At 39.2% G+C, this 24,719-nt stretch overlaps 1 protein-coding gene across 4 annotated transcripts in view; it reads right to left on the bottom strand.

The window, feature by feature from the left end:
- Window positions 1-24,719, bottom strand: part of DENND5A (DENN domain containing 5A) — a 106,630-nt gene that overhangs the window by 29,145 nt on the left and 52,766 nt on the right. For all 4 annotated transcript variants that reach the window (XM_060303528.2, XM_070046146.1, XM_030831337.3 and 1 more), the window contains 3 exons: window positions 15,010-15,327; window positions 13,611-13,826; window positions 12,877-13,111 (listed from right to left, as the gene is read on the bottom strand). In XM_060303528.2, coding sequence (XP_060159511.1) covers window positions 12,877-13,111; window positions 13,611-13,826; window positions 15,010-15,327 — 769 coding nt within the window. The remainder of the gene's footprint in view (window positions 1-12,876; window positions 13,112-13,610; window positions 13,827-15,009; window positions 15,328-24,719) is intronic.

The following is a 24,719-nucleotide window of genomic DNA, read 5'->3' as shown; positions in this document are numbered from 1 at the left end:
GAAACATCCTTGTTCATACAATTTTCACAGAAGTGTGAGTATGCAAGGACAGTTTCTAATTCAATTTCTGATTTGCAGGAACTTCCCTGTAGTTTGTTTTAGGAGTGAACTTATCTGTAAAGTGATCCCAAGCCTAATGTCTTTCTCTGCACAGAGAGAAGTCATAAGAATGTGCTGATTATTCTCTCTTCACCACTCAGAAGTGGTTGTAATCCCAGTATGCTTTGCGTTATCTCCTTTTGTTAAAAGTAATTGCTCATTACAGCATTATGGGAGCTGTGAGAAAACCCAGAGAGTTGCCTCGAGCTGAAGTGTTTCCAGTTGATTTTGATTGGCTAAAACTCTTTGGATGCAGATGACCTTCATCTGTTTCCTATTTATTAGTTTCACCTTCTTGGAATGATGAGCACAGAGACAGGCAATGGCAAAGGAGGTACTGATTTTATCGTTTGTACTGGTGTATAGAAATGGATTTTGTGCTGTTGCTTACAGCTCTGGGAGGTCAGCATCCTAGTGTGGGTACCACGGGTTGATGGATCCCGGAGGCATGGTTTATTAGGCCATCCTTCAAGATGAGTTGTTGCTTTTTTAAAATACAAAAATGTAGGGAAAACGAAACCCACAACTCAGACCAGAGAGGCCATAAAATTCCAAGTTTCTAGTATCTGTAAAACCAAACCATATAAATGGAAAGCAGTTTAGCCTTGAAAGAGGAGATGATTTCTCATCCCCTAAAGTGTTTTGTTTCTAAGAATAGCACACTTTCAAGTGCATCACAGGGAATTCTTCAGGGATTTCAATCTGAGGCGAATAAGGTTACCCACTCTAGCAGAAATAAGTGGGCTGAGTTTCAGATACTGGATTAGACTCATCCTGAAGAGTAGGGAAAAACCAGAACTAGATGTCTGTGCTATTGAAAAGGCTGCTTTTATGGAGCAGAGGAAGCCCCTTCCTTCAGACTTCAGCATGCCCTGTTTCATGATTAGAGAGTAGATAGATGTTCCCTGACACTGTAACTAGGTACACTATAAGGAGCAAGCAGTCCAGTGTCCAGGAAGCCTCATGAGGAAGGCATTTCAGGGACTCCTTTACTCAGTGTCTGTTGGACCCCTATGAGATGTTCTTGTCTCTGAGCAGACCTGTCAGGAATGCCAGCCACGTAAAGGAGTAGCACCTGCTTTATTGACTTTCGGTAAAAGCAGCAGCTTTTTGGTTTTCACATGATTGGAAAGGCCTTGCTCCTTCCTGCCTTTTTTAAAAAAACCCAGAAATGGTGTGTGTACACTGAAACGGGGGAGAAATTATTCAGTGTAATATTTATTCAAAATGTGTGTTTAAGTGCCAGTGTTGGGACACAGTAAGACTGGACCTTCAGCTTTAAATATCTCTTGGAGGTTTTCTCCCACACCTTTACATTCTTTTGATCATCTTAAGTTTGAATTTTAAAGTATATTCTTATCATGTCTGAGATTCTCAAGATTATTGCTTAGTAGATTATTTACAGGCATTCATATCTAGAAAAGAGAGGTGAAAGATACAAAAACTGAGGCCTCGCCTAGAGAATCATTAGAATTCTTCTTAATAATAATTGTTAGAATAATCATAGAGCAGGAAGATTTCAACAGAAAGATAACAAGCCAAGTTGTACAGGTGCCCCATGGAACTGAGATATCTCAGAAGAGGCTGAAGATAGAACTTGCAGTGGCCTAAATTTTGTTCCTCAGTTGTTGCTTACTCTCACGTTGGAGTAAATACTTTTTCTGAAAGGCTATATAGATTATCTATTTAATCCTTGAAAGAGTTTTTTATTTTTTTTTGTAATTTGTGAAATATTTTTGTTGTTGCTTCAATTGGGAGAGGGTCCTCACCAAATAGTCTTTAATATGGGAATGGCAGTGCTTTGTGGGGCACAGTGAAAGATGAGATCGACTTTCTTCTTGAACTCTTATCAGTCTGTTCCTGATTTTAGTGAATATGAAAAGCTTGCGCTCTTTTGTCCTTCTGCTAAATCAGTTGTATTTTTTTTAAAAATCATTATTGATGACCAAATCTCTGAGCTCAGTTTTACCCACTGATTGTTTTACATCACTTACCTATTATCTATCAAATGCCTTAGCTTTCCCCGAAGAAGCGTGAGGCACTTCCTTAGAGTGTACTCAAAATGTTTGAGATGATGAAGTTTTAGTCATCAATTTTTATTTATTTGCATTACTAGTTAAAAAAAAAACTATTTCCAGGTCATGCTTAGCCAGGAGCAAGGTGGTAAGCTGCTCCAAAGTTTTACTGGTGAGCACAAAGGCTGCTTTGCTAAAACCTAGTTGATATATATCAGCTTCTGCTCACTTCCTACTCATTCTTCTTCATTCTCTGGAAAGCTTTTTGTTATTTATTACTCATTTATGAACCAAGCTGGGATTTGCTTAAATGGTGGGCTGAGTTTTTAGTGCATAAAACTGTTTAGCTCCTGTGAAAACTCATTTGAAATCAGCCATTCCAGGAGGATATTACTCATATGGTTTTAAAATTGATGTTCCTACTTTGTCTTTAAGTGTCTGAAACCATCATACCATTTGTAAATAGTAATGTGTTAAATCTCAATCTATTGTATTGGCTTTGCTGATGTATTTTTTACTCATTTTAAAAATAAAACAAGTCTAGAAATTGCATTCTGAAGAAAAGCTAAGCTTTGAGCACAAGCTTCTCTTCCAAGATATGCTCTCTGACCTAGAATAAGAGTTTTGAGTAATGAAAGTCAATCTTCTGGGTCTTTCAGGTTCTAGGGGAGCTTTTTATCAAAGTGTTAAAATGACACTTTCATGCTGTTACCATTCAAGAAAGGTTGCCAGGTGGAAGGCAGACTTGGCTAGTGTGGAAAACCAGCCTCTGCATGCTTGAAGGTTCTTTGGGCTTGATCTTGAAGGCAAAGTTCACATCAGCTCCTTGTAGAATGCAGACATGTGAGTGGTAAATGAGGTGTTTTGACATTCATGCTGAACAGAGACTAGACCACTGTTCCTTTTCTTTTTCTTCCACTTCCCCATTCTCCTTCTACTGAAGAGAATCTACTTAACATTCTGGTTTAGTATTCGGAGCAAGGTACTATTTATGATACGTATTGTATTTCTTTTTTTCTAAATTGTATTTCTATATTAAATTTTATTACTAGCATGGACCTGTGTGTGGGGGGGTATACTTCAGCTTGTGGTTCATTGAGGTCTCTGGGTTGTCTCTCTGATACCCACAAGGGAATCATACTCTGAGCATACCCTTGCTGAAATTTATCCTGTTCCTTTCTAAATGTGAAATTGTGTTGAAGATTTTAACTTACTATTTGAGAAGCAAGTACCTTGTTTTTGACTGGTTTTGTGTGTGTTTTGTTTTTGACCTAGATTACCAGAGACTGATGACTGTGGCGGAGACAATTACAGCTCTCATGTTTCCTTTCCAGTGGCAGCATGTCTATGTTCCTATTCTCCCAGCTTCTCTCCTACATTTCTTAGATGCTCCTGTGCCATACCTGATGGGCTTGCATTCCAATGGCCTGGATGACCAGTCAAAACTGGAGCTGCCTCAAGAGGTAAGAAAAACGTGGAGCTTGGGTGCTGGTGCCTGTGGCCCTGATACAGGATTTGGGAGAGAAGGGCTTTGGGATGAGCCCAGGGTGGTATCACCAAGTTTATTTTCTTTTATTTTGGGGAACACAAACAACTTTCCAGGAAAAAAGTAAAAACAATGAACATTTAGCTCAATTTATATAATTCCAGAAACACCTGTTTCCTCTATCACCTGACATACTTTTATAATAATCTCTGTTTATACTATTGTGAACTGCCTTTTTCAAACATGATATTTTACATATTTTTAAGAAAATCTTTTTATTATGTAAAAGTTTAAACTTACACAGAAGAGTAGCATAGTGAATCTCAGTGTTTTCAATACTTAGCTTTAACAGTTATCATACATTTAAATTGTATTTTACTTCTGTACTTTCTACCCCCTATTTTTTAAAGGAATTCCACATAATATAGTTTTATAACTGCTTTAGTAGCCAGACATGTATTAATAAATCAGTGGTTTTGTTTTATAGGCCACAGTTACTCTGTAAAAGTTGACCTGATCATAGTGATTCTTGTAGTACTGAATGTAGCTTTGAAAACTTTCCTTGCTCAAGATAAGGAAGGCCTTGAGAGAATGCTTCTCCTCCCTTGCTGTGAGGATGGCCTGCTCCTCTTTCCTATTGTTTCAAATACTAAAATAATTGATTAAAAAAATATATTTGTTTATTTACTACTCCATTCTAAAATAGATTTAAAGCATCATCAGAAATAAGATTGTCTTGGTTTTTATTTTCCTAGAATTACCAAGAGGACTGGTCTACCTCTTTTGGTCATTTTGTGGCTTGTATGAAACTAGCTGGGGGAAGGCCTTTCCTACTCTGAATTTCGTAGTCAACAGCAAGGCCTGGGAAGAAGACTTTGGACTATGCACACACTGGTATCAACATGACTGTGTCTCATCCTTCCACCAATGATTTTTGGGGGGAAGATTTTTATGTATAGCTGAGGAATGTGAGTAAGAGGACCTCCAAAGAAGAGACCGTTCTCATAGAATTGGATCTAAGCAGCATTCACATTGTTGGGCATGTCTGGGCAGCCATCTTGATGAACATGCCTGATAATTAGATCATACCCGTAATGTTTAAGCTATAGTCAATTGCATCTCTTTTTCTCTCTCCTTTGGTTTTATTTTTATTTATTTATTTGTTTGGCTGCGTTGGGTCTTAGTTGTGGTGCGTGGGCTCAGTAGTTGCAACACGTGGGCTTTCTAGTTGTGGCGCACGGGCTCTGGAGCGTATGGGCTCAGTAGTTGTAGCGCGCGGGCTTAGTTGCCCCGCAGCATGTAGGATCTTAGTTCCCCGACCAGGGATCGAACCCACGTCCCTTGCATTGGAAGGTGGATTCTTTTGTTCTTTTTAAAATTTATTTATTTAATTTATTTATTTTTGGCTGCACTGTGTCCTCGTTGCTGCGCGCAGGCTCCCCCCCAGCTGTGGCGAGGGAGGCCACCTCTCGCCACGGTACGCGGTCTTCCCATTGTGGTGGCTTCTCCTGTTGCGAAGCACGGGCTCTAGGTGCGCGGGCTTCAGTAGTTGTGGCACATGGGCTCAGTAGTTGTGGCTCGTGAGCTCTAGAGCACAGGCTCAGTAGCTGTTGTGCACGGGCTTAGTTGCTCTGCAGCATGTGGGATCTTCCCGGACCAGGGCTTGAACCCGTGTCCCTTGCATTGGCAGGTGGATTCTTAACCACTGCGCCACCGGGGAAGCCCCGGAAGGTGGATTCTTAACCACTGGACCACCAAGGAAGTCCCTCGCCTTTGGTTTTAGAATCAGAGTGTCTTCCTTGTAGTTTTTTCCGTTTCTGCCTCCTTTGAATCTATAGAGCTTTGTGCTATTTGGGGTGCGACAAGATTAATTAAGGAAGAAAAGATCTAAATAATGTCAACTAAAAAAATGCAGGAGGCTGCAAAAAGAACAGAGTTTATTTGGGGACTTAAGAATTGCAATTGGGGAGACACAGATTCAGTTAACCCTGAAAGAGTATTCCGAGGAAGAGAAAGAGTCAGGGGCTTATAAAGACAAAAACCACGAGGTTGTTAAAAGTTGCCCTGGTGAGAGTTGTGATCGACTCTGATGCGAGTCAAATTATTTGTCCTTAAGAAATCACAGGTTATTTTAGGGTAGGGGTCTTGTTAGTATATAGACTGTCACGAATTGTTTTAGGGTAAGGGTCTGATTAGTATCTTGAGTTTCTGGCAGGTGTTCTGGTGTTCTGTTCTTCATCAGGTCAAAAGGTCAGCTTCCATCCAGGCTGAGTCATGCAAACATCGTACTTCCTTAATGGCTTCCCGGCTCCATTTTAGAGATCTCTCTTAGAAATACTGACTCCATTTTGACTTTCCTTTCACAATGATGGAGAAAACCATTGAGTTTTGGGGTACTGGGTTTTTATATTTATTTGTCTACTGATAAATATGCATAAAGAATAGATATCAAAGATTAGAGAGTGGGGAGCTTTTTGTTGTTGCTTTAAATGACTGCATATTTAATATTGACACCTCCTTCTGGTAAACGTAATTATCATTTTGTAAAAGTCAAAATAAGAATAACAGTGAAAATGTTCATTGCAGCTCTATTGACAATAGTCTGGACATGGAAGCAACCTAAGTGTCCATCGACAGATGATTGGATAAAGAAGATGTGGCACATATACACAATGGAATATTACTCAGCAATAAAAAGAAACGAAACTGAGATATTTGTAGTGAGGTGGATGGACCTAGAGTCTGTCATACAGAGTGAAGTAAGTCAGAAAGAGAAAAATAAATACCGTATGCTAACACATATATATGGAATCTAAAAAACAAACCAAAAATATGTCATGAAGAATGTAGGGGCAAGACGGGAATAAAGACGCAGACCTACTAGAGAATGGACTTGAGGACATGGGGAGAGGGAAGGGTAAGCTGGGACGAAGTGAGAGAGTGGCATGGACATATATACACTACCAAACGTAAAACAGATAGCTAGTGGGAAGCAGCCGCATAGCACAGGGAGATCAGCTCGGTGCTTTGTGATCCCCTAGAGGGGTGGGATAGGGAGGGTGGGAGGGAGGTAGACCCAAGAGGGAGGAGATATGGGGATATATGTATATGTATAGCTGATTCACTTTGTTATAAAGCAGAAACTAAAACACCATTGTAAAGCAATCATACTCCAATAAAGATGTTTAAAAAAAAAGATTATTTTGATAATAATTGTACAGAATTAAATATATGTCAGAGAACATTAAAGGAATTCCAGAATTTCTAAGGGAAAAAAAAAGGAAATAAAGTATTTTGAGCTGAATAAAAATGAAAACACAAAATATCAAAATTTGTGGAATGTCATTAAAATATTACTTGAAAGATTTACAGCCTATCTTAGGCCGTGAATATTACAAACAACTCAATGCCAACAAATTTGACAACAGATGAAACACACAAACTGTTAAAGCTCACTCAAGAAAACAGATAACCTGAATAGCTCTATATCTATTTTTTAAATTGAATCTGTAGTCTAAAACCTTCCTACAAAGAAAACTCCAGGCCCTGATGGCTCCACTGATGAATTCTGCTAAACATTTAAAGAAGAAATAGTATCACTTACACAAGCTCCTCCAAAAAACTAAAGGGAGTATTTCCCAACTTATTCTATGAGGCCAGCATTATCCTGATACCAAATCAGACCAAGACATTAAATGAAAACTAGGAACCAAATCCCTCATGAACACAGATGCAAAAATTCTAAACAAATTTTTAGTAAAGCGAATCCAATAATAAACAAAAGGATAATACATCATGACCAAAGAGAGTTTATCTCAGGACTGCAAGACTGGTTTACACATTCAAAAATCAATGAATATAATTCACCATTTTGATAAAACTAAAGCTAAAAACCATATAATTACCTCAATAGATGCAAAAAAGCATTTGGCAAAATACAACCACCACTTCTGATAAAAACTGTCAGCAAGCTACTAACAGAAACCAACATTCTCAACTGATAGAAAAATACCCATGAAAAACCATGTGATGGGCTTCGTGGTGGTGCAGTGGTTAAAAATCCGCCTGCCAATGCAGGGGACACGGGTTCGAGCCCTGCTCCGGGAGGATCCCACTTGCCGCGGAGCAACTAAGCCCGTGCGCCACAACTACTGAGCCTGCGCTCTAGAGCCCGCGAGCCACAACTACTGAAGCCCGCACGCCTAGAGCCCGTGCTCCACGACAAGAGAAGCCACTGTAATGAGAAGCCCGTGCACCTCAACAAAGAGTAGCCCCCTCTTGCCGCAACTAGAAAAAGCCCACGCGCAGCAACAAAGACTCAACTCAGCCAAAAATTAATTAATTAATTAATTAAAAGAAAAAAACATAGTAATAACACCATACTTAGTGGTGAATGCTTTCCCCTTAAGATCAGAAATAAGACAAGCATGCCATATTCTATTTGACATTGCACTAGAGGTTCTAGCCAGTGCAATAAGGCAAGAAAAAGAAAAGATATCAAGACTGGAAAGGAAAAAGTAAAACTATCATTATTTGCAGGCAATAAGACTGTCTACATAAAAAATCTGAAGGAATATACAAAAAGCTACTAGTTTAGGAGGGTTGTAGGACACAGATCAATATACAAAACTCTATTATATTTCTATATATTAGCAATGAACAATCAGAAATTGAAACTTTAAAATTCCATTTACAATAGCACTAAACATATGAAATACTTAGGAATAAATCTGACAAAAGATATGTAAAACCTGTTCACTGAAAACTATATAACACTGCTGAGAGAAATTAAAGACCTGAATAAATGGAGAGATATGCCATGTTCATGTATCAGAAGACTGAATAATGTTAAAATGTCAATTCTCCCTAAATTGGGCTATAGATTCAAGGCAATCCAAATGAAAATTTCAGGTTATTTGTAGATTGGCAAGCTGATTCTAAATACATATGAAATAAAAAGGACCTACAATAGCCAAAACAACTTTGAAAATAAGAACAAAGTTGAAAGACTAACACTACCTGACTTCAAGATTTAATATAAAGCTACAGTAATCAAGACAGTGTGGTATTGGTGTAAATGTAGACTAACACATCAATGAAACAGAACAAAGAATCCAGAAACAGACTCACACATATACAGATCACTAATATTTTGACAAAGGTGAAAAGACAATTTATCAGAGAGAGGATAATCTTTTCAACATATGATTCTGGAACAACTGGATATCCATCCAGAAAAAATAAACCTGGTCCCTTAGCTTACACCATTTACCAAAATCAACTTGAAATGGATCATAGACTTAAATGTAAAGCCTAAGACTAAAAACTTCTAGAAGGATATGTATAGAAAAAAAAAACTATGTTACCTTGGTTAGGCAAAATTTTCTTAAATACAACACTAAAAGCATAATCCATTAAAAAAAACCCTGATAAACAGACTTCATCAAAATTAAGAACTGTTCTTTGAAGGACACCATTAAGAGAGCAAAAAGACAAGCCACAGAACAGGGAAATATCTGCAAATCATATATCTGATAAAGGACCTGTATCCAGAATATATAAAGAACTTCCAAAACTCAGTAATAACAAAACAACACAATAAAAAAAAATGGGCAAAAGATTTAAACAGGCACTTCACCATAGAAGACCTGTGGATGGCAAATAAGCAAATGAAAAAATGTTCAACATTACTAGTCATCAAGCACATGCATATCAAAACCACAATGAGATACCACTACATAGCTATTAGATGGCTAAAACTGAAAAGACTGAGCATAGTAAATGTTAACAACAATGTGGAAGAACTATAACTCTCATACACTGCTAGTGAGAATGTAAAATACACACCTACTTTGAAAGACAATTTGGTAATTTCTTTAAAAAGTCAACATATGAATATCATATGGTGCAGTCATTCTACTCCTAGGTATGTATGCAAGGGAAAAGAAAACATATGTCTATACAAAAACTTACATACAAATGTTCATAGCTCTAATGCCCACCAACAGGTAAACAAACAAATTGTAGTAATATCCATACAGTGGAATACTACTCAGCAATAAAAGGAACATGAATGAATCTCAATATAATTATGCTGAGTAAAAGAAGACAGACTAAAATAAAGAATGCATACTGGGGCTTCCCTGGTGGCGCAGTGGTTAAGAATCTGCCTGCCAATGCAGGGGATACGGGTTCGAGCCCTGGTCCGGGAAGATCCCACATGCCGCGAAGCAACTACAGAGCCTGTGCTCTAGAGCCTGTGAGCCACAACTACTGAGCCTGCGCACCACAACTACTGAAGCCCACACGCCTAGAGCCCGTGCTCCACAACAAGAGAAACCACAGCAATGAGAAGCCCGTGCACCACAACAAAGAGTAGGCCCCCTCACCGCAACTAAAGAAAGCCCGTGCGCAGCAACGAAGACCCAACACAGCCAAAAAAAGAAAAAGAAAAAAGGAATACAGGGCTTCCCTGGTGGCGCAGTGGTTGAGAGTCCGCCTGCCGATGCAGGGGACACGGGTTCGTGCCCCGGTCCGGGAGGATCCCACATGCCGCGGAGCGGCTAGGCCCGTGAGCCATGGCCGCTGAGCCTGTGTGTCCGGAGCCTGTGCTCCGCAACGGGAGAGGCCACAACAGTGAGAGGCCCGCATACCGCAAAAAAAAAAAAAAAGAATACATACTGCATGATTCCATTTATATAAAAACCTAGAAAATTCAAACTCTATAGTAACAGAAATCGTATCAGTGGTTGCCTGGAGACTGGGGGAGAGAACGCAGAGAGGACAGGATGGAGGTATTATAAAAGGGCATGAGAAAACCTTTGAGGGTATGGGTATGTTCCCGATGTCAGTGAATATAACGTGTAACAAAACTTTAAATGTGTGCAGTTTACTGTATGTCAATAGTATCTCAAAAATTTTAAAGGGTAAGAACCAAAAAGCTGGTAATTCTCCTGGTATTGCCTAGATACATATAAAAACATCTCACCTTTGGGCCTTGCTGAGTGTCCTAGGTCAAGTGGCCTTCTCTCTCTGGGCCTACCTTACTTCCTCCCACCCTTACCCTCCTTCATCAGAACTTATTTAGTCTCTCAAAAAGTGCTAGGCCCTATTCTAGGTCCCCAGATACAATGGCAGGCCAAAGGAAAATCTTTACCTGTAAAATTAGTGAATGAGTAGAGTTAATTGCCATCAAGATCCCTTCTAAATGTAAATTTTAAAGAATCTCCAGAAAGACCCCTTTAGTTATATTCTGACCATTTTCCAATCAGACTGATTCAAGAAGCTAAGGTGTCCATGAGGAATGGCGTGAGGTAGCTGAACTACTCCTCTAGGCTAGAAATCTGAAGCCAGTGGCAAGAACTCTGAACTAGCATATTTGGAGTACGTATCTCAGGGAAATACCGAAGGGCTATACCAAGGGCATGATTCCTGGGAACAGAGCATGTAGTTGCCTGGAGGGTCTCTGTGATACCCATTTTTCTGAAATGAGTCATAGAAATGAGGGTTAGTTAACCCTCCTTCCATATCCCAAACTCCACATTCTAATGGGACCACAAGAATTCATGTCCTGGCCACAAATGAGACCAGAGTAACTCATATCAGTATTTGGTGTTCAACAGTTGGATTACAGATGGGCTGAGAACTGACTGCCTCAACCCTTTGGGCAGAAGGGCAAGGTTTCAAGTGACCAGAGTGTCTCATTTTACAGTCTCCAGCTATAAACAGACTCCTCCCTTTATTCCCACAAGCAATACATAAATATTGTCATTTTTCAAGTGTAACACAACATGAAAAGATTGAGAAGTCCTGATTTAAAGTGATGGTTTAGGAGATGTTTCTCTAAACCCACAATTTTGTAAAAAAGTCTCCATCAAACTCTCCAGGACCAACGCCTTAGGCAGGGTTCAGGACCTGAAACTTGATGTGTGTGTTCCAGGAGGCAAGGAGGACTGTGTTAGAGTATTCCACTTGCATGGGCAACACGTCCTCAAGTCTTGGCCAAGAGGACTGTCACCTTAATGAAAGGCTTGGAGCAAGAGCTGAAAGATAAAGTCAGAAGGCTATCGAGCATAAGGCTGAGGAACCCAGGATTTTGTCCAAACTGTCAGCACTTGTATCTTCAAAACCTAAAAAAAATGCCTGGCACATTCATTCATTCAGTAAATACTTGGTGAGCACTTCCCATATACTGGGCATGTAGTGGGTGTTTATATTTGGTAAATGAATAAACAAAATATACAAAAAGGCTACAACAAGGACACTGAATATTGCACAAGGAAGAGAACACACTACTTAATCTGACACCTCAAGCTGAGACTATTCTCTGGAGAAACTGACCTAGACGGGGACTCTGTGAACAAAAAGGTGTATTTCATCATGCAAGTAGCAAACAACTTTTAACATCTATATGTTCTAGGCACAATGTTAAGAGGACTGGGGGTAGGACAATGATTAAATACAGTCTCTGCTCTTAAATTGCTCCCTGATAATCATGGCTCAAAACAATAGAGATTATAAAGGGGAGGCAAGAACAAAGCAAAACAGGAGCTTAGCGTAGGATCAGCTCAGCCTGAGAACATCAGAGAAGGCTTCACAGAGGAGGAGACATATCAGCTGGATTTCTATAAGCTGCTTACCCATAACTCACTCGCCCCTTCTTTCTTGTTAATAGAATCAATACAGTTCAGGGTAACATTACACCCAGGTCAATATTCACTTTCACAGCCTCCCTTGCACTTAAGGGTGGTCATGGTTCTGGCCTATGAGACAACAGAAGTTGTTGGGAATTTCTGGGAAAGCTTTTGCTTTCTGATATAAGAGGGAAAATACAGCTGGCATCAACTTTCCCTTTTGCTCTGAATGTGAACATAAAAGGCCTCTTGTAACAAAGAGGCAACAAGTATGAATATAAAAGTCAACATGCTAAGGACAGCTGAGTGAAATGATAGACTCTCATTTTCTGATTACACTGCTGAGCAGCTGAGCAACCACCAATTCTGCACTTCTTGATAATTTAAGAAAAATAACCCCCATTTATCTCATGCACTGCTGATTAGATTCTCTAGTACTTACAGCAGGACCCATTCCTAACTGACACAGTGTTAAAGGATGAGAAGAAGTCTGCCAGGCAAAAAAGACAGGGGAAAGCATTTCAGGCAATGGGAACAACTTATGCAAAAACAGAAAACAGGGAAAGAAGCTGGCATGTTTAGGAACAGGGACATGTTAGTGACATAATCCAAGAGGCTAGAAAGTACAACAAGGAGGCCTCACTTGCTTCATCCACAGTGGTACACTTCTGGTACATGGATGTGCGCAGAGTAGGTGTCCGAACATTCAACAGCCTGATCTTGTCTACTCGGGAATCAAACACCCGGAGCACAGGATCTTTATCATCATCATCATGACACATGATTTTGTTGTCAATGAAGGAAGCAAACATCTGGGTCTCCAAGAATCTTGAGAGGAAAGGCAGGTAGGGCTCAGGCTGATCTGACAGAAAAGATGCCTGGTGGGACCAAAAGGAAAAAGTCATCAACAGGGAAGAGGGCATATCAGCCTTAATCAACCATGGCTACATACCCAAGGGATTCAGTAGGTTAACTCTTCTCTGAAGCTTCCTAGGTCTTTATAAATTGCAAACAATAAAACCTCTCCATCCTTTTTAAAAATTCATATAGTTTCAGATATCCTGAAACTTTGACACACTGGCCCGTTTAACTTACTCAGGTAACCTACTGTGGCAACCAATGTTCCCAGAATCCTGATGTTCAACCTGCATGCACATCTTTGCCTAAGAGAGCTCTTTGACTGAAGGTAAACCACCTGATAGCAATAACCAGCACTCTGCTCTAAAGCAAGCAGACCTTATATTTTATCAACATCAGAAGGACCATGAACTTGTTTCCAGCACATATTATGAAAGAAAAACTCATCTTCAGTCACATCTTTAAGAGAGTCTGGCATGTTCTCATTTCTTACCACCTCCCCAGTGGGATTATACTCACTTTGTCAAAGTTTTGCATCTGTTCCCTGTTGGTAAACCAGGACTCCTTATCCTGGCTGGGCTGAATGACAAACACCTCATAATCTGCAAACATCTGAGTGAAACGATTTGCAAAAACTTCCCGGATCTGAATGTTTAGCTGGTAAATCCTTAGTTCTTCTTCATCACACTGAACTTTGAGATCCTTATTGCTGCTGGGGTCTTCACGTACTTCCAGCTACAAAAACAAAACAAAACAGTTGAGAACATGCAAGCTTTTCCTTTTATCCCAAAGAAATGCAACTCATCCTTTGCCCCGCCCCCCGCCAATGGTCATTTACTTTTGCAGCAAATGGAGAAAATAAACAAAAGAGAAAAAAATGGGAAGAAAAGAAAAAGAAAGGAATTCTGACATGGAGAAGAGATAAATCAGGGTGTTCCACTTGCAGGTACCCAGCAACTCAATGAAAGTGGAGAGGAACTCATTACAAGCAGAGAGAGATTCAGCAATAGAGGAAAAGACACCAGTTATCTCAAGGGTCAGGGAAAGGAAGCAGTCTGGGAAGTCAACAAGAAAATGATAATGCAAAGCAACAAGGTCAGACTCTGGTTTTCCCTTCATCTCTTTGATTTTTCTCCCCCATATCACTTTCCCTATCTTTCTCCCTAAAAATGTTTCCTTACTGGTTTTCTTAACTTTTTTAATCTCTCTAAATATTTCTCTGCTCTTCTTTAACTGGCCATGATTTTTCTTTTTTAATATCTGCTCTACTAACTAAACAAATCAGGAAAATGAAACGTTTCACACTTCACTAAAAAATAGCCCAACGAAATGATTACATTACCCCATTTTATATGTAATTTAAGAAAGTAATTTAATAGTGAGAATGGGTAGGGTGAAGAGATGGGTAAACAACTACACAAAGCGGACAGTCTCATCAAAGTCAGGAAATGCAAAGTTAAGTACATCCCTGGGAAGAGCAGAGGACTAGAATTCAAGAGGACCAGGTTCTAGCCACAAGTCAGCCACACAGAAGCATTTAATCTTAGGTAAAACACTCAGGATCTCTAAGTCAACAATTCCTGCTCTATGTGCTTTAGGATGCTGTGAAATTCACAAGGCAATGGATCTGAAAGAAGTCTGAACACAAAGATTGCCACCACCATCCCTCCAAGACTCTCTGCAGTAGTGTTTACAGAGAATGACAGCAGCTTCTCCTTGATGTTGAAGTGAGAAACTACCGAGATTTAGATTCAAGTAGCAGAGCTAAATGTTTGCCAGAGCTAAATCCAGAGTCTCCCACACAGAGCATCCTTTCAGTACTCACAGATATGCCTTGCCCTGAACTGGGTGCCTTCTCATTCCACACTTTATTTCACCAAGACAGCACCTTAGCATAGACCCATATACAGCATCATACCTTCTCCAGGCTCACCCCAGTCCTCTTGACCAAGGCCTGCAGGCGGGCGATAGTTTCGTTCTCCTTGAGGAACTCGTAGGAATGTAAAGGGGAGCCTGCAATGTTCCCATTCCTCTTGTCGGAGACGAGCTCAGAGGCCCGGAGCCTCTTCAGCTTGGAGGCACTCTCGCTACAGTGAAGGTTCCCTTCCGGGGGAATGCCAAATGCCATGAGAATCTCAGAGACTTCCTGGACAAACTCCAATTTGTTGGGAAACTGAGGCAAGTCCTCCGGCAGCTCAATGAAGTGGTTGTCAATGTCCACAAAGCAGAGGTTAGCCTGGCAGTCAAAACATGATGAGGAGTGTGAACAACTCCAAAGTATTAAGGAAGAAGCTTTAGAGGGGATAATGAACAAGAAAGGAAAGAGCAAACGTCTGCAATGGGCATAACTTAGGTATGGTTAAAGAAGATGGGGTGGAAGGAGGTAGACCTGAGTTCCAGTCTTCCCCTGATGCTTTCTAGTTGTGGGATCTTGGGAAAGTTACATAACTCTGTTTCCTCAGCTATAAAATGGTGATAAAAACAACTTATCTTAGAGACTGATAAGGATTACATAATGACATAGATGTTTAGCATCTAGCACAAAATTCTCATATATAGTAAGTGCTCATAGAGTATTTGTTGAGTTCACAAATTCTTACAAGAGTAAAAAGAATGCTAGGAGTGTGTCAGAAAGTCTAGGTTCCAGACCTGAATCTGTCACTATCTCCCTATATGACCCTGAGCATACCAGTATCCCTTTCTGAGCCTCATTTCTGATTTGTAAGATTTGATGGCTGGTCTTGATTTTTGTGCTTCCTTCTGGCTTTAAGATTGCTTCTGAGAGGATGTAGAGAGACAGTACTTTCATACATTGCTGAGGAGGCAGGTAATCTGGATTAACAAAAAATAACCTGGCAATATCTATCCTTATTTTATAGACATAACTGACACAGGGAGGTTAAGTAACTTGTCCAAAGTCACACAGCTAGTAAGTAGGAGAGCTGGGATTTGAACTCAGCTAGCCTGACTTCAGTCATACCCTCAAGCTCTTAACCATACATTCTTCTCCTTAGAGGTCTTACAAATTTCTTGTTCAATTTAACTTAAATATTTTATAGTTCTCATCCCTGTTGGAATTTTCTTGCAGTGCAGCTATTAATTAGAAAAGCTTTTTATTTTTGTGTATTTATTTTATAACCATGAACCTGTTCTAGCCAAGACAACTGTCATTTCCTTCACTGCAGAGCATTATTAAATGCTTAAGTGTTTGTTATAGCAAGGATAATAATATTACCTATGTCATAAGTTTGTTTTGAGGATTATGAGACAATTAATGTCAAGGATTTAGGACAGTGTTAGTATACAATAAATGTCAATTAACATTGCTATTATCACTGTGGAATATAAAACTCCAATAAATGAACACACACACACACACAATATATATATTGTATTACTAAACAGGAAAATTCCATAATGAAAAGATGCTAATAATCCCCACATTTATTTGTAAATTTAATGTAAATTTTTTTAAAATCCCAGAAAGATTTTAATTTTTTTCAAGGGAGTATCTGATGAATTGATTCTGAATCTTACCTAAAAAAAGAAAAGAAAAGAATAGCCAAGAAAATTCTGAGGGGAGACTTGCCTTGCTGGGTTCTATTACAAATATAAAACAATGGGACTTCCCTGGTGGTCCAGTGGCTAAGACTCTGCGCTCCCAATGCAGGGGGCCCAGGTTCAATCCCTGGTCAGGGAACTAGATCCTGCATGCCGCAACTAAGAGTTTGCATGCTGCAACTTAAAATCCCACATGCTGCAACTGAAGATCCCACATGCCTCAACGAAGATCCCACGTACCACAACTAAGACCCGGCACAGCCAAATAGATAAATAATATTTAAAAATAAATAAAGTGTTTTTTAAAAGAAAACAAATATAAAACAATAATCTATTGGAAAAGAACAGTCTTGAACAGACCCATTTATTGTGGATGAATTATTCAATAAATGTTTGGGGGACAAATGACTGTACATTTAGAAATGTTAAAGTATAATACCATACTCAAAAATAACTTTGAGATAGACTGAAGATTTAAATATAAAAAATAAAGCCACTTTATGTTTTAAAAAAGAATCTCTACCTTTTAGAGATACATACTAAATATATGATGACATAATAATGCTGTGTGAGATTTGCTTCAAAATAATCCAGTAGGGTAAATGGGAAAAGAGTGGAGGATATAGAAAGAAGAGTGGCCATGAGTTGATGATTACTGTGTAATGATGGATGCTAGTCTCTTTACTCTTACATGTGTTCAACATTTTCTATAACAAAAAGTGAAAAAATAAATACCCCCACAAAAGTATTAAAAGAAAATATAAAAGATTACTATTATGCCTTAGGGTAGAGTTGGACTTTCTAAACTTTATACAAGGCTAAAAAACATAAAGGTAATTACTGCCATAAAAATAATTAAAGATAATCTGAGAAACAATAATTGTCATACATAACATGTAAAAGGTTAACATCCAAAGAAATTATTGAGATAAAGATAATTTACCCAGCTGAAAAATGGAAACAGGTTATAAAAGGCAAACACAGAAGACGTTTCACTTAATTAACTTCAAATATATGAAAAGATGTTCAATTTCACTAATAAACCAAGAAATGCAAACAAAATATTTTTTACCTCCTGGATTAGCAAAGATTTAAAAGATTTATAATGTCCAATGCTGGCAAAGTTACTAGGAAACAAACAACTCATACACTGTTATTGGGAATGTGAACTGACAACTTTCGGGGAACAATCTTAAAGAAATTCTTTTTTTTTTTTTAACCAGTCCAACCCAAGAACTAGAAATTACCAATATTTTTATCTACTTATGTACTCCCCAATCCCATCCCTCAACCTACACAGTCCCACCCCTGTAATCACTATCCTGAATTCTGTTTATTATCTTTTTGCCTTTTGTTTTTTATCACGTATGTATAGTACATGCCTTTAAATTTTTGCTTGTTTTTGAATTTTATAAAAGGATTATTGTTCTTTACACAGTCTTGTGGTACTATTTTTCTTCACTGAACATTAAGTTACTAAGACTCAGCCGTTTTGTTGTATGTAGCTACCCATTATTCATTTTCACTCTTGTATAATATTACACTATGTGGATATACTACAATTTATTCATCAATTTTCCCATCAAAAGGCATTTGACTTGCTTCCTGTTTATTGTTTTTACATTGTTATACATGTTTTCTTGGACACGTGTGCAAGATCTTCTCTTGGGTATATCCTAGGAGTAGAACTGCTACGTTGTGAGGCATGCAAATGTTCAATTTTATAAGGCCTAGCTGTGTTCCAAAGTGGTTATAACAATTTACATTTTTACCAACAATCTAAAGTGATCCTACTGATCCAAATATTTCCAAAACTTGGTATCATCAGATTTCTTAATATTACTACTTTAGTGGGTACATTTATTTACACTTCCCTGATTGCTAGTGAAGAAATGTGTATTTTTTGTACAATCCCTCTTCATGTCTTTAGCCCATTTTTCTATTGGGATGCTTATCTTCTGACTGATTTGTAGGAGTTCTTTATAACCTCCTGATGCTAACTCTTCATAGGCTATATGTGTCCTACACATATCTTCTCCTAGTTTTTATTTTTTCATTTTAAGATGTCTTTTTCTTAACTAAAAAAATCAAAGTTATCAATCTTTTATTTTATGGAAAGTGCTTTCTTCATCTTGTTTACAAAGTCCCTACCTACCCAGAGGTCAAAAAGGTATATATTAATATTTTCTTCGAGAAGATTTAAATTTTTCTTTTTGACATTTAACTGCTTAATCCATCTCAAGTTGATTTTGTTATGGCATTGGGTAGGAATCCTTCTTTACTTTTTTTCCCTATGGACAAGCAATTTTTCCAGCTCTGTTATTAAAAAGTTCTTTGGCATGGTATGTTTATTATATATCAAAATACTGTTCCACTGATCCTGCTGTTTATCCCTGTACCAGTAAGTCTTGTATTCTAAGAGGCAGGAGGACCATATAGTAAATCCAGATTAATATAACTATTCCACAAACTCTCAATCTATTGAAACTGCATGTTTTAACATGTCCATGTATGCATTCATTCAATACACATTTGCTGAGTGCATAAATTACTCCATTTACAAATCTATAATAAAGAGAACTTTCCCATATCCAAGATTCAAAAATTAGAAGAATCACTTTAAATTTCACCTTCTAGAGTTCCTCCACTAGATAACAACTTTAAACCGTCCTTGTTAAAGAGACGATAAATGTTGAACACCTAAAAATAACACCTATTTTTTGTTTATTCCTCTAAGATTTTAAAATTATAAGTGCCTTCAGGCCAAGCAATTAAAAAATATAGTAAAGACAGAATTAAATCATCTAGTCATGAAGCTCACCTGCCTCATGAGCCTGTCCATACAGCTAACAGAAGAAAAGCACTGTGACCCACCAGAAGCACACAGTGCAATCATTTATCCTCTTGGTCCTCCTCTCTTTCGAGGAGAAAACCAGTTTGTCCAATAGGAAACATAAAGGCAGCTAAATACAACTATAACCACTCGACAATGCTTGGCTGGCTTTTCTTCCACTGCTATTGACCAAACACAGAATGTCCGTAAAGAACTTTATAAACTCCAAATGCTGTATCCACATATTGTAGATACTCCTAGATAGAGGTGGCCAGAGGAAAGAAAGCAGCTCAGGCACACTTCAGATATTAAGATAGGAGCCTCTGAGACACTACTAGCCATTCTTTGCAGAGTTGGGCCAAAGCAGGTAGGGGTAAGAAGGCAAAATGAAAAGGGGGCCATTCAATTACTAGACTCATACAACAGCCTCACGCTTTCTCCTCTCAGTACTCAGAGGGCTCTGGCAAACAGAAGTAACTTACAAACCTACCTCAAACCCCTCATGCTCCCCCTTCCTCACCTGAAAAGAGGCCAACTCCTGCAAAACAGCTTGGGAGACAAGAAGCAACCTGGAAGGGGCACTGAACCCAAGTGATCAGTCTTCCTCAGTTAACCTCCTGTCTCGCTGGGAGAGGCCATGGGAAGACTTTGCTACTCTGGGGTAGTGATCACATGGATATCCCAAACCACAAAAAGTTTCCCAAATCCTTTCCTGCAAAAGGTCACAATGGCCCTTCCCAGGCCTGAGTTTCCACCACCAAATCACAGACAGCCTCACTGGCTAGTCTATCTTCAAGTTATTCACTGAAGGGGAGCTCAACAGCTATAACTGGGGAAAAGCTATTGAAAAAGTATCCTGAGAAAGGAGAAAAAAAAAGTAGGAAAGAAAGAGAGGCCCAAGATAGAAAGAAGTAACACCCCTTTCCCCTGACATAGCTGTGGAAGAACTGCCTCCTTCCTGTGCTCAGACAATGAAACCCAAAAGAGAAGCACAAGACAAAGAATGTCTCACAAAGGCAGCTCAGCACTCTCACTTGCTCAGGGCCAGCTGAGCTCATGTGCTGGTGTAAAAAGAAACAAAGGGCTTTTCACAGACTTTTGATGCCCAAAGACAGGGCAGCAACCGATGAATTTTGACTTGGGGGGTTAGAGAATGTACACTCTCCATGTCTCTGGACAAAGTCCCTTTTATAAGTCTAATGTGCCCCCACCCCACTACCCTGATGGTGCCCACCTGCAAAGGCCCAAGTGCATTTCCCAGCCTCAAGGCTTCCTTCTAGCATCGTAAAGATACCACAGGATGGCCACCAAAATGTTGAAAGTAGTTATCTCTGGGTGGTAAAATCTGAGGTAATTTTTACATTATACTTTTGTGCATTGTTAGAATTTTTAACTATAAATGTATCATTTCTGAGATATTCCAAAGCTGTCTTTCAGAGATATTATCACGCTCCATTCATTATGTGTACGTTTCATGGTGCTTTACTCCTTGAAAAAGCCAGTCTTTTCTCACCAGCCTAAAGTTTTCCATGGGGACTGCACAGACTCAGATATCCCAGAGGTTATCTGCTAAAAATCAAGTTAGAAAATATCCAGCTACGTAACTGTCTGCACAAATATGTGAACTTCAGAGGAACAGGCTGGATGAAGTGGGACTCTGAAACCCTAGAAGTGCTTATGAAATACACAAAGGTATTCTACAATCCCACTGTCACCACTCCTTCTCAAGTAGACCACAAGGAGAAGCAGAGTACAAAAGATGCAGCAATGGCGGAGGCTGCAAAAGTGGAGAATCCAATATCCCAGAACAGTGAAATTTTGGGTTTCTCAAACAACCCACAGTTTCTCAGTCCTGTTAAGAAAACTGCTGGTCTCCCAGAAGCCTCTTCACACACCCACATACATGAAGCACACACAAAATAATGCTGAGAGAGCCTACAGGAAATAGAACTTGCCCCAAGTATACAGCAAGCTGATGCCAAAGATGAAAATAAAACAGAAATCTGGCTTCTGGCCTAGTGACCCATTTATCACATTATGCATGCCTCTTCAGCTTTCTACCTTCAATCATTTTCTACTGTTATTCTTTCTTTTTTTTTTAACATCTATATTGGAGTATAATTGCTTTACAACGGTGTGATGGTTTCTGCTTTATAACAAAGTGAATCAGTTATACATATACATATGTTCCCATATCTCTTCCCTCTTGCGTCTCCCTCCCACCCTCCCTATCCCACCCCTCTAGGTGATCATAATGTACCGAGCTGATCTCCCTGTGCTATGTGGCTGCTTCCCACTAGCTAGCTATTTTACATTTGGTAGTATATATATGTCCATGCCACTCTCTCACTTCGTCCCAGCTTACCCTTCCCCCTCCCCATATCCTCAAGTCCATTCTCTACTAGGTCTGTGTCTTTATTCCCATCTTGCCCCTAGGTTCTTCATGACATATTTTTGGTTTGTTTTTTAGATTCCATATATATGTGTTAGCATACGGTATTTGTTTTTCTCTTTCTGACTTACTTCACTCTGTATGACAGACTCTAGGTCCATCCACCTCACTACAAATATCTCAGTTTCGTTTCTTTTTATTGCTGAGTAATATTCCATTGTGTATATGTGCCACATCTTCTTTATCCATTCATCTGTCGATGGACACTTAGGTTGCTTCCATGTCCAGACTATTATCAATAGAGCTGCAATGAACATTTTCACTGTTATTCTTATTTTGACTTTTACAAAATGATAATTATGTTTACCAGAAGGAGGTGTCAATATTAAATATGCAGTCATTTAAAGCAACAACAAAAAGCTCCCCACTCTCTAATCTTTGATATCTACTCTTTATGCATATTTATCAGTAGACAAATAAATATAAAAACCCAGTACCCCAAAACTCAATGGTTTTCTCCATCATTGTGAAAGGAAAGTCAAAATGGAGTCAGTATTTCTAAGAGAGATCTCTAAAATGGAGCCGGGAAGCCATTAAGGAAGTACGATGTTTGCATGACTCAGCCTGGATGGAAGCTGACCTTTTGACCTGATGAAGAACAGAACACCAGAACACCTGCCAGAAACTCAAGATACTAATCAGACCCTTACCCTAAAACAATTCGTGACAGTCTATATACTAACAAGACCCCTACCCTAAAATAACCTGTGATTTCTTAAGGACAAATAATTTGACTCGCATCAGAGTCGATCACAACTCTCACCAGGGCAACTTTTAACAACCTCGTGGTTTTTGTCTTTATAAGCCCCTGACTCTTTCTCTTCCTCGGAATACTCTTTCAGGGTTAACTGAATCTGTGTCTCCCCAATTGCAATTCTTAAGTCCCCAAATAAACTCTGTTCTTTTTGCAGCCTCCTGCATTTTTTTAGTTGACATTATTTAGATCTTTTCTTCCTTAATTAATCTTGTCGCACCCCAAATAGCACAAAGCTCTATAGATTCAAAGGAGGCAGAAACGGAAAAAACTACAAGGAAGACACTCTGATTCTAAAACCAAAGGCGAGGGACTTCCTTGGTGGTCCAGTGGTTAAGAATCCACCTTCCGGGGCTTCCCCGGTGGCGCAGTGGTTAAGAATCCACCTGCCAATGCAAGGGACACGGGTTCAAGCCCTGGTCCGGGAAGATCCCACATGCTGCAGAGCAACTAAGCCCGTGCACAACAGCTACTGAGCCTGTGCTCTAGAGCTCACGAGCCACAACTACTGAGCCCATGTGCCACAACTACTGAAGCCCGCGCACCTAGAGCCCGTGCTTCGCAACAGGAGAAGCCACCACAATGGGAAGACCGCGTACCGTGGCGAGAGGTGGCCTCCCTCGCCACAGCTGGGGGGAGCCTGCGCGCAGCAACGAGGACACAGTGCAGCCAAAAATAAATAAATTAAATAAATAAATTTAAAAAAGAACAAAAGAATCCACCTTCCAATGCAAGGGACGTGGGTTCGATCCCTGGTCGGGGAACTAAGATCCTACATGCTGCGGGGCAACTAAGCCCGCGCGCTACAACTACTGAGCCCATACGCTCCAGAGCCCGTGCGCCACAACTAGAAAGCCCACGTGTTGCAACTTCTGAGCCCACGCACCACAACTAAGACCCAACGCAGCCAAACAAATAAATAAATAAAAATAAAACCAAAGGAGAGAGAAAAAGAGATGCAATTGACTATAGCTTAAACATTACGGGTATGATCTAATTATCAGGCATGTTCATCAAGATGGCTGCCCAGACATGCCCAACAATGTGAATGCTGCTTAGATCCAATTCTATGAGAACGGTCTCTTCTTTGGAGGTCCTCTTACTCACATTCCTCAGCTATACATAAAAATCTTCCCCCCAAAAATCATTGGTGGAAGGATGAGACACAGTCATGTTGATACCAGTGTGTGCATAGTCCAAAGTCTTCTTCCCAGGCCTTGCTGTTGACTACGAAATTCAGAGTAGGAAAGGCCTTCCCCCAGCTAGTTTCATACAAGCCACAAAATGACCAAAAGAGGTAGACCAGTCCTCTTGGTAATTCTAGGAAAATAAAAACCAAGACAATCTTATTTCTGATGATGCTTTAAATCTATTTTAGAATGGAGTAGTAAATAAACAAATATATTTTTTTAATCAATTATTTTAGTATTTGAAACAATAGGAAAGAGGAGCAGGCCATCCTCACAGCAAGGGAGGAGAAGCATTCTCTCAAGGCCTTCCTTATCTTGAGCAAGGAAAGTTTTCAAAGCTACATTCAGTACTACAAGAATCACTATGATCAGGTCAACTTTTACAGAGTAACTGTGGCCTATAAAACAAAACCACTGATTTATTAATACATGTCTGGCTACTAAAGCAGTTATAAAACTATATTATGTGGAATTCCTTTAAAAAATAGGGGGTAGAAAGTACAGAAGTAAAATACAATTTAAATGTATGATAACTGTTAAAGCTAAGTATTGAAAACACTGAGATTCACTATGCTACTCTTCTGTGTAAGTTTAAACTTTTACATAATAAAAAGATTTTCTTAAAAATATGTAAAATATCATGTTTGAAAAAGGCAGGTCACAATAGTATAAACAGAGATTATTATAAAAGTATGTCAGGTGATAGAGGAAACAGGTGTTTCTGGAATTATATAAATTGAGCTAAATGTTCATTGTTTTTACTTTTTTCCTGGAAAGTTGTTTGTGTTCCCCAAAATAAAAGAAAATAAACTTGGTGATACCACCCTGGGCTCATCCC

This window comes from Globicephala melas, chromosome 8 (assembly GCF_963455315.2).
Source record: "Globicephala melas chromosome 8, mGloMel1.2, whole genome shotgun sequence".
NCBI classification, from domain to species: domain Eukaryota; kingdom Metazoa; phylum Chordata; class Mammalia; order Artiodactyla; family Delphinidae; genus Globicephala; species Globicephala melas.
Note: the sequence above shows the minus strand (reverse complement) of the source record. Positions and strands in the feature narration are given on the sequence as shown.